At 43.6% G+C, this 11,005-nt stretch overlaps 1 protein-coding gene and 1 pseudogene across 1 annotated transcript; one reads left to right on the plus strand and one right to left on the minus strand.

Annotated features, from left to right (window-relative positions):
* Positions 1-3,268, plus strand: part of LOC116089366 — a 15,484-nt pseudogene extending 12,216 nt beyond the window's left edge.
* Positions 3,269-4,739: 1,471 nt separating this feature from the next.
* Positions 4,740-6,190, minus strand: Npbwr1 (neuropeptides B and W receptor 1). Its single transcript, XM_031368789.1, has one exon. The coding sequence runs from the start codon at positions 6,072-6,074 to the stop codon at positions 5,085-5,087; it is 990 nt and encodes a 329-aa protein (XP_031224649.1). The 5' UTR covers positions 6,075-6,190; the 3' UTR covers positions 4,740-5,084.
* Between the last annotated feature and the right edge of the window lie 4,815 nt (positions 6,191-11,005).

The raw sequence follows: 11,005 nt of genomic DNA on the forward strand, positions 1-11,005 counted from the left end.
TCCACAGTAGAGCCTGTCCTGGAGCATACCTCCACAGTAGAGCCTGTCCTGGAGCATACCTCCACAGCAGAGCCTGTCCTGGAGCATACCTCCACAGCAGAGCCTGTACTGGAGCATACCTCCACAGTAGAGCCTGTCCTGGAGCATACCTCCACAGGCATGGAGCCTGGAGGTTGCAATGTGAGGTGCCTTTACAAGTGCACTCACCAAAGAGCTTGTTCTGGGTAGTGTGCTTTTATTTTTGCATACAAACAACTTCACATGCTTGCAAGGTTGAGTCAGGATTGTCATTTTATTTATATTCTTTTTCCCTCCATTTTTCTCCATTTGGAAACAAAATCAGGGTCTTTTGAATCCTAGGTAAGCACTCTATCATAGAACAACAACTCAAAATTAAATTTTGAGGGGCTGGCAAGATGGCTCAGCAAGTAAGAGCACTGACTGCTCTTCCGAAGGTCCTGAGTTCTGACCCCAGCAACCACATGGTGGCTCACAACCATCCATAATGAGATCGGACGTCCTCTTCTGGTTCGTCTGAAGACAGCTGACCGGGCAGAGCGAGCAGAGGCAATTCTCTTCTGTCTTTATGTGGTATTTTCTCCTTTTAGCAGTTCCAAATAATATTAAAATTATCGGGGCTGGTGAGATGGCTCAGTGGGGAAGAGCACCGACTGCTCTTCAGAAGGTCATGAGTTCAAATCCCAGCAACCACATGGTGGCTCACAACCACCCATAATGAGATCTGACACCCTCTTCTGGTGCGTCTGAAGACAGCTACAGTGTACTTACATATAATAAATAAATAAAAAAAAAATTATCATGATCACTATAAAGTACAAAAATTTATATATGCATTTTTAATGATGATATTCATATAATATTCATTATTTTCTCTGAAACCCTACTATAGTAAAGAGGAAACAGGTATTTTGCATGTACAGAAAAGAACATCTGTCTCTGGCCGGAGCGAGCAGAGCCAGCAGAGGTCCTGAGTTCAATAGCAGCCACACAAACATAATTCCAACTCTAGCAACAAAAATAACAGGAAGCAACAATCATTAGAAGGACCTAAAGAAATGTTTAACATCCTTAGTCATCAGGGAAATGCAAATCAAAACGACCCTGAGATCCTACCTCACACCAGTTAGAATGAATGTGCCCAGTTGTATTCTGTCTCATCATTTCCCCTCTTTAATTATGACTTTCAAGTTTAGCAAGAAGGAAGGTCCAAGTGAGGATGTTTCAGTTCCACGTAGAAGTGGGCACAGAATAATCATGGGAGGCAAAGGGAGGGACGGGCCTGAGTGGGAGAGCGAGGGGGAAGGGAAAGAGGACAGGATAAGGTATGGCAGTGTTTTTAGTGGAGGGTAGACAGGAGGAAAGCCCAGAGGGTAAGGAGAACGAATGGAAATTGGCAGCTGAGAGAGTGGGGGTCTGTGGGTCTGGGGGAAAGTCCCAGAGACCTGGGATGTGAGAGGCTCCCAGGACTCAATGGGAAAGACCTTAGCCAAAATACCCAACAGTGAGGAGATGGAACCTGAAGGGACCACCTCCAGTAGATAGACAAGGCCTCCAGTGGAGGGATGGGGTCACCAACCTACCTTCAAAATTTTGATCCAGAATTGTTCCTGCCTAAAAAGAATACAGGAACAAAAATGGAGCCAAGACTGAGGAAAGGCCATCCAGTGACCAGTCCAACTTGGGATCCATCCCATGGGCAGGCATCAAAACCTGACACTATTACTGATCCCATGTTGTACTTGCAAATGGGAGCCTAGCATGGTTGTCCTCTGAGGGGCTCTACCAGCGGCTTACTGAGACACATGCAGATGCTTACAGCCAGCCATTGGACTGATGTCAGGACCCCTGTGGAAGAATTAAGAGAAGGACTGAAGGAGCTGAAGGTGATGTCAACCCCATAGGAAGAACAACATCATCAACTAACCTGAACCCCTGGGAGCTCCCAGCGACTAAGCCACCAACCAAAGAGCATACATGGGCTGGTCAGTGACTCCTGACAGATATGTAGTAGAGGACTGCCTTGTCTGGCCTCAGTGGGAGAAGATGAGCCTAATTCTGTAGAGACTTGGTGCCCCAGAAAATGGGGATGTGGGGGTGGCACATAGGGGATGCACTCCGTCAAAAGCAAAGGGGAGCAGATGAGGTGAAGAACTCTTGGAGGGAGCTGGGAAGAGGAGCAATATCTGGAATATGAATAAATAAAATATTTTTTAAAAAAATAAAGTAAAATAAATTATGGCCTTTAACTGAACATGCTCAGTTGCATCCATCTAACTGAGTATGCTCAGATGTGCTTGTCCCTAAAGTGCTTTTGAAATAAAACAGCACTTCCCAGTTCCAATAAAAGGCTGGCCTGGTACCATTTCTCAGGCTCACTCACCTGCTGCAGGGAATCTTTCTCCACTCTTATCTCTTGCCTTGCTTGTTTTAGCTTCTATTCATGTGATACAAAACCCACTGTGTAGCATGAGAGTTCCCTCTTTTTGTTTGGTTGTTTGGTTGCTTTGTTTTGCAGAGGTAAGTGGCTGTTGTTGCTATTGTTTATATTTATTTTTGGTAGGGTTTTTTTGAAACACAATATACACTTGTCACACAGAGTGTTTCAGTTTTTATTTTAGAGTGAGATCTTCTGCAATCAATTAGCAAATTGCTGCATTTCTTGAGAAAGCATAAAACCCACATTATACAATTACACTAAAATAAGCAAAACCAAATTCACACTTTCAGATATTCAAAGTGGTAACACAACAGAGTTTACACAAAACTGTAAAAATTATGGAATTGCAAATTTTACTCCTGTGTGACTTATTTATTTATTCTATGTATTACTTAAAAGATAAAAGGTTATGTATAAGGCAAACTGCCCAAAATGCCCATAGAAAGAGAACAGCCTGTTGGTGACAACAGTGATCACCATGGGCTTTAGAAAGCCAGTGTAACACTGATATTGAGTCCTCTTCATGCAAACTAGACTGCCAGTCTGTACTGATCTGTGATGGATACACTTATATCTCTCTTGTGTTTTTCCAGAAGCATCCAGAGACTGAAAGACAGACACAAACCTATCTCTAGCAGCAATGGCAGGACAGAACGCTATCAGGACTGCCTTCTTATCTGTGTTGCTGCTGCATGTGCAAAGCCTGAGTTTCCAATTAATGTGACAGCACTTGGCTGCATCTGTAACCAAGGCTCCACTGCATCCTTCTGTATCATCACCCTGGACGAACTACAAGTTGCTCAATTTTAAAACCGTAATTTGGAAAAATTACACAGAATCACAGAAAAGTTAAGTTTTAAAAGAAATATCTGTGGAGTGCTTCCCAGAAATTTGAAGCCTATGAGCACATCCCAGACACTTCCGAAGGCCACAGCCGAGGTCTATTCTGAGGCGTGATGACCATGGTTCAAGCGCATGAAAACTTTTAGACAATTTACTGTTATGTGTGCCCAAGGCACACAGCCTCTAGATTAATTTTCTCGGTTTATACTTGAAAATTATTCTGACACCTAAAGAACCAATTCTCATACACCAAAATCAGAGAGAAACTTAGCCTTCCTCTTGCAAGAGAGAGTATTTCCCCTCCTCATATTTTTTAAGGGAACATTGAATACAAATAACTGAGAAATTGGCATACATGCCAAACTATGTAAACAAAGTCTGCTAGCAAGAGTCTGGTTCCACATAAAACCGAACTTTCCCATAGGAAAAAGAGATTTGAAAATCATTTCATTTCTTCGTGGGGATCATCCTAAACATATCATTTAAAACATGCTATCATTGATGAGTCTAGTTACTCCAGACCTCTTGTCTGCAGTGAGATTTGCATTCCCTCTCCAAGCTTGTCTTCCATAAGTAGAGATTAAAGAAAGAAAAGTAGGTGCTGACTGATCCCTGTGGGTAATCAGAAACAGATGTTCCCCAGGCCTTCAGAGGCTACCCTCTAGAATTGGACAAAGCTTAGGAGTTTCTTGTGGGTAGAACATAGCCAAGTGTCCAGACAAGGAAAAGATAGGAATCCAAGACCGTTCCCATGCCTGGATCTCACTGAAGGGAGGTCCTGGAAGAATATTCAGGGAAAAGTTGGAACAGGTCTCGGCTTTTATTTCTTATATTCCTCTAAGTTAAATAGCCTGTGAGATTAAGATATATGTATTATTTACAGAGTTTCTTGGTCCAGAAAAACTGTACACACTAGCAGTTACAAGGAAATGGTCTAAGTTATATGGGAGGCCTGTGAAGGTTTGAGGCAGGATGGAAATTTTGGACTGCTTTACAGAAGCTACAAAGGACCAAGATGTAAAAGAGCTGTTGGCTGGTGCACCACCCTGTGCAAAAGCGACTCAGAAATTCTCTGGATACCTGACTCCTCTAGAGGGCGCTGGAACCTCACTCTGGTGATTTCTCTGTACTCTTGGCTTTTGCAACCTCTGTTAAAGTCTTTAGGGCGATCGGGAGTTGAAAAGAAGAAAGCTTGTGGGGCATACTGAGTGGGTGATTATTCTTGTCAGTCATAGCTAGGTTCTAGCCCCGTTCACCACCACCACCACCACCAGTCCACCTTCACCCCACCACCACACACACACACCTCTAGTGAGGCTTGGCCGGGCAGTTAGAGTGCACCTAAGTAGGGTCAGGCCAGGCTGTTTACCAGCGAGGTCAAAAGCACTGGCATCAGTGGTGGAAAGCAAAGAAGCAAAATACACAGGCTAACGCTGAGGGAGGGATGCCTGGGACACCTAGGAGCCTACTCACAGTGAAATAGAGGGAGAGTTAGAATCGTGTTCCAACAACACCGCCCCACCACTCACCCTAAGTTCAGGTGTCAAGCCCTGCCCTCAGCTGTGGGGAGAAAATAGTAAGGTGCCCTGATCCAAGCTGTCCTCAGGCATGCTACACACCAGCCTCACCTCGAGGCTGGGCAAATCCCGGATCAGTGCTGGGTAGGGCCTGTGGTATTGAATGCCTGGAAGGGGCCTTAGAATTTCAGGGCTGTGCTTGGGAACCGCACTCCCGGATTCCCCCTGAACCTAGCTGGGCAGTGCTGCCTGTGGTGGAAAGAGCATCAGGCTGCACGGCAGGACACCAGTTGCCTGAGGCTTCTGCGGAAGCTGTCGTCCAGAAAGGCGTAGAGGAAAGGGTTGAGGCAGCTGTTGGCATAGCTCAGGCTGGTAATGAAGTAAGAGATGCCGATGACCAGCGGCGTTTGCGGGAGGTCAGTGGTGAGGGCCACTATGGTACTCAGGTGGTAAGGCGTCCAGCAGAGGAGGCACACAGCCAGAATCGCCGCCACCAACAGGGTCACGCGCTTCTTGGCACGATCCAGGGCCTTGGCATGGCTGTCTAACTGGATAGCACGCAGTCGGCACAGCAGGGTGGTATAGAGGGCGCAGATGGTGGACACCGGGATGGCGAAGCCCAACACGAGTGTGTAGAGACGGCTGGCACGCCACCAGAAGGCCTCGGGCTGAGGGAAGACCAGCACGCACTGACGCCGACCCTGCTCCTCGTCCAGCCGGGCGAATACCGCAAAGGGCAGCACGACCAGCGTCACCAGCGCCCACACCGCCAGACTGACAGCACGCGCTGCACCGTAGGTGCGCCCGGACACCCGGCGCGACTCGGCTGTGGCCAGAACCACCAGGTAGCGGTCTGCGCTCATGACAGCAAGGAAGTAGAGGCTAGAGAAAGTGTTGTACTGGTCGACCGCTACAATGAGCTTACACATGACCTCCCCGAAGGGCCAGCGCCTCAGCAGGAAGTCCGCGATGTTGATGGGCAGCACGAGGGTGAAGAGCTCGTCGGCGATAGCCAGGTTGAGGATGAACACGTTGGTGACAGTCTTCATGCGCGGCGTGCGCAGCAGTACGTACAGCACCGCAGAGTTGCCCGCTAGTCCCACGGCGCAGATCACCCCGTAGACGACAGGCACTGCTACGGCCAACGGCTGCGGTAGCGGCAGAGGCTCTGGGCTGGACCCGTTGGGACAGCCCAAAGATGAGCCTCCGCAAGACACATTGTCCCCTCCAGGCATGAAGAGCGACAAGTTATGCATCTTAGAGAGGGCTGGAGAGCCGGCGACCACCCTGATTCCACTCAGCAGCCCAGCGAAACTCGAGGTTTGTAAGTCCGCGTTTACTGGGATCTGCACCCAGGCAGTGCCCGAGTCTCACAGCCTTTCTCTGGTTGTGCACCGGAGGGGGCGTTCCCTGCTGATACTCAGCTCGCTGTCGCAGGGACTAAGAGGCTGGAGACGGAATTGAAAACATAGGTTAGATTTCTTAAGGTGTACCTTTAAGGAGAAATGAGGTCCATAGGAAGTGGCTACAGTGTCCCAAGCTCTTCCCTCCACCTGTGGAAATCAGATTCCAGTCCACTGAATACATCAAAGTGCTATGCAGAAGCCACTTGACTCCTATGAAAACAGAAACGCACCCAATCCCGTTTTAGAGCTTAAGAAATTCACACTGGGGTCACACCGCCTAATTCTACAGAGGTACGTTTCCGTGGACTCCCAACGGCAATCTTTACCTTACCTGGAGGGCCCCGGAAAGATCTAAGTTTCCTGGGGAGGTCAGGGAGGAACCCAATGTCTGCTGGAGGATGCTGCAGCAGCGACGCCTGCCAGCCTGGTTTGTCTTCTGGTGTCTGCCCTGAATACTGCTGGAGACTCCAGAAGTTCTCCCAAGAACCCGAAGGGCAGGAAGCACGGAGCTGCCGGCTCTGTCAACCTGTCACCCCCAGTCCACTCCACTCCTAGTAAAATCCTCTGATCTAACAAAAAACAGCGCCCCCTTCCTCAAAAGACTTCTCTGCTGCCTTCCTGTTGTTTTAACTCAGTTCATCTGGAATTATGAAAAGCTCTCCTGTCAAAAACTGAATCTAATAATAGCAAAGTTTAAAAAAATATTATTCTACTATTAAAGTGGAGTTGGAAATGAGGTTTCCATAACATGTTGTATTTCTTTATTATATATTTCATTATTTAAAATAATTGTTAAATTTAAATTTATTTTAATTGTAGTCTTCCCCCACCCCACGTCTTCTAGATCCTCTATCTACCCACACAACTTTAAGTTCTTCCTCAAAACAAACAAGAAGAAAACAAAACACAACAAGACTCCCAAATCCAATAAAATAAACTAATGCAACACCCAAACAGAGAGAGAGAAAAAAACACACTGAACTGTAATCAAATAAAACCATAAGCATACAAAAACAAAACTATGGAGTTCATTATACTCCTGAACATGAGTCCTGCCCTGGAGGAGTTCATAAATCCGTGTCACTGCATTGGAGAAAACTAATTTTCCCTTTCACAGCAGGTATAATTGACAATTTACTTATTAATCCTTCCTCTAGTGACTAGGTTTTCATTAGTGCATTCATCTATTCATTTTTAAAAATATAACAAAACAGTATAAGAAGATAAAACAAAAACTGTCACATCAAAGTTGGACAGGATGAATCAACAGAAGGAAATGAACACAAGAGAAGAATTTAGAGACTCAGTCGTTTGCACACTCAGAAATCCCACAGAAACACTAAACTGGGAGCCAGAATATATTTGATGAGGACATGGTACAGGCCTGTGCAGCCTCTGTGCATATAACTTTATTTATATATGCAGAGACTGCTTCTGTCTGTTTTCCTGAGCTCTGAATGGAGGAGTCATCCCACTTAGAGCTAAGTGCTCCCTCATACTCCTTTCCTCCCTTCTCTCCCTCCCTTCTCTCTCTCCCTTCTCTCCCTCCCTTCTCTTCCTCCCTTCTCTCCCTCCCTTCTCTCCCTCCCTTCTCTCCCTCCCTTCTGTCTCTCTCTGTGTGTGTCTCTGTGTCTCTCTGTGTCTCTCTCTGTGTCTCTCTGTGTCTCTCTCTCTCTGTCTCTCTCTCTGTCTCTCTCTCTGTCTCTCTCTCTGTCTCTCTCTCTCTCTCTCTCTCTCTCTCTCACTCTCCATAATGTCTGCAACAGGAGCAAACTTTTATATAGCAGAATATCATTAAGAGTCATTTTTATCACTACAGTTTTTAGACAAGTATTATTTTGTTTTACCTAGATTTACATCCCTGAACAATCTAGTCTCTGGTTCTTGGTCAACTAAGCAGGGTTAGGTATGGGTTGCATCTCTTAGAATGGGCCTTAAGTGAATCAATTACTAGTTTATTACCACCACAAGCTTTGTGCCACCATTACCTTAGCATATCTTGCAAACATTACACCATTGTAGTTCAAAGGTTTTGTGGCTTGACATTTATATTCCTCTTTTGGTAGCATTCAGAGTACTTTCCTGTACCAAAGACACTGGAATGTAGACATGGATGCTTTATGTAGGCATCTTCATGACATCTCCATGTTCAAGGAGTTATGTAGTGCTGTCCTCAGCAATGAGACCTTGCTCTTGGTTTACTAAGAGCAGCCCAGAGTCTTCGTAACAGCCTAGGTTGTTTGGGAATTCCCATGTGACCCCTTTGGCCAAAAGCACAATTAGATGTAACCCAATCCTGGTACTGGAAGTTTTGTTTCATGAAAAGAGATGGCCAATGGGAACTCTAACTCCCCCGTTATTTGTGATCTATTTAGATAATCTTCTTATATGTATGTATTTTAGGAAATATCTATTGTATTAGGTTTCTATACAAATACTCCTTAATTTTAACTTCCTCTTACTGTATTCCCTACCACAACCACCTATGCCCTTCCTTGATCCTCACGTTCCACCACTCCATCCATCTATAATTATCTATTCTATTCCCTTCCCTAATAAGATATATCTATTCCCTCCAGCTCCTTCCTCTATACCTACCCACTAGGATTCTGCTGATCATATCTTGGTTATCCTTGACTTATTGGCTAATATTATAATGAATACATACCATATTTATCTTTCTGGTTCTGGGTTTCCTCACTCAAGATAATTTTTTTCTAACCGTATATATTTACCTAAGAATTTCATGATTTTATTTTTAATAGCTGAATTACTAATATTCTATTGAATGAATGTACCATATTTTCTTTATCTATTGATCTATTAATAGATATCTGTGGCTGTCTTAGTCAGAGTTTCTATTCCTGCACAAACATCATGACTAAGAAGCAAATTGGGAAGGAAATGGTTTATTCGGCTTACTTCCATATAGCTGTTGATCACCAGAGAAAGTCAAGACTGGAATCAAGCAGATCAGGAAGCAGGAGCTGATGCAGAGGCCATGGAGGGATGTTCCTTACTGGCTTGCTTCCCTGGCTTGCTCAGCCTTCTCTCTTATAGCACCCAAGACTTCCAGCCCAGGGATGGCACCACTCACAAGGGGCCCTACCCCCTTGATCACTAATTGAGAAAATGCCCCATGGCTGGATCTCATGGAGGCACTTCCCCAACTGAAATTCCCTTCTCTGTGATAACTCCAGCCTGTGTCAAGTTGACACACAAAACTAACCAGTACAGTGGCTTTTTAATTTTTGGCTATTATGGATAGAAAAGCAATGAACATGGTTGAACAAGTGTCTTTGCAGTAGGATGAAGCATCTTTTGGGAATATGCCCAAGAGTAGTATCTTGAAACAGATCAATTCCCATCTTCCTGAGGAACCACCACACTGCCTTCCATAGTGACTGTAAAAAGTTTGCAGTCTTACTACCAGTACATGTGTCTTCCTCTTACTCCACATCCTCACCAACAAGACCTGTCACTTATTTAGCTATTCTTAACTATTCTGACAGATGGAAGATGAAATCTCAAAGTAATTTTGATTTGCATTTGTCTAAAGGCTAAGAACATTTAGCATTTGTTTAAGTGTGTCTCAACCTTTTATGTTTCTTCTATTGAAAATTCTGTGTTAGACCTGTACCCCATTTTTTAAACTGAGTTGTTTGTTTTTAATATCTAGTTTCTTGAGTTTGTTATATATTTTAGATACTAGCCCTCTTTTGGATGTATAGTTGGTAAAAAGCTTTACAAATTCCAGAGGTGGCTGCTTTGTCCAAATGATAGTGTCCTTCACTGTGCAGAATCTTCTCAGTTTCATGAGATTCATTTATTAAATTGTTGATCTTGGTGCCTGTGCTAACAATGTTGTGTGCAGAAATACTTTTCCTGTGCCTATAAGTTCAACACTATTCATGACTTTCTCTTCTATTAATTTCAATGTATCTGTTTTTCTAATGAGGTCTTTGGTCCATTTGGAGTTGACTTTTATCCAAGCATGATGAGCATAGATGTATTTCCATTCTTCTACATGCAGTCATCCAGTTTGATCAGCACTATTTGTTGAAGGTGTTCTTTTCCCAGAGTGCATTTTTAGCTTTTTATTTTTAACTCTTATTGCATTATGATGAGAAAAGTTACATAATTTCAATTTGTTGGAATTTGTTAACATTTAGAAACATATTTTAAGTAAATAGAATTAAATCACATTCTTCTTTCCCTTTTATACCCCAACTCCTCCAAGGGACCCCCTCTTCAATACCTACAATATCTTTTTTTGTAATATTCCTTAAAATTTATAAAATATTATAACAATAAAAATGAGTACTATAAAAGTTGTTTGATATAAAATAACAATCAATTTAACAGTGTTATGTAGGTGCTGTCTACAACAATACTGAAAATATATATATATTTTTCTCAGTATAAATTTCAAATAACTCCAAACATATTAACTGTATATTTCAAAATAATACATCACTACTAGTATTTTCTTAAATGAACACGAATATATATAGTCTTTTTGTTTGTTTGTTTTATATTGAGGACAGTTTAAAGTCTTGGCTCTTACTGTGGTACAAGCCCAAAATAAAAACAATTTTTAGACATTGGATTTCATTGTAATAAGGCTGTATTTCAATGACCCTCAAATCATCGAAGGATTAGCTACTTCCATCGTAGCTAAGCTGAGAGTTGATAGTTCTGCTGCACCAAGAAGTGAATTGTAGGCACGATTTTTGGATACAGACGTCCTGCTATACTCAAAACTATTTGACTTGAGTGAG

The sequence above is a fragment of the Mastomys coucha genome, unplaced genomic scaffold (genome assembly GCF_008632895.1).
Source record: "Mastomys coucha isolate ucsf_1 unplaced genomic scaffold, UCSF_Mcou_1 pScaffold14, whole genome shotgun sequence".
In the NCBI taxonomy this organism is placed as follows: domain Eukaryota; kingdom Metazoa; phylum Chordata; class Mammalia; order Rodentia; family Muridae; genus Mastomys; species Mastomys coucha.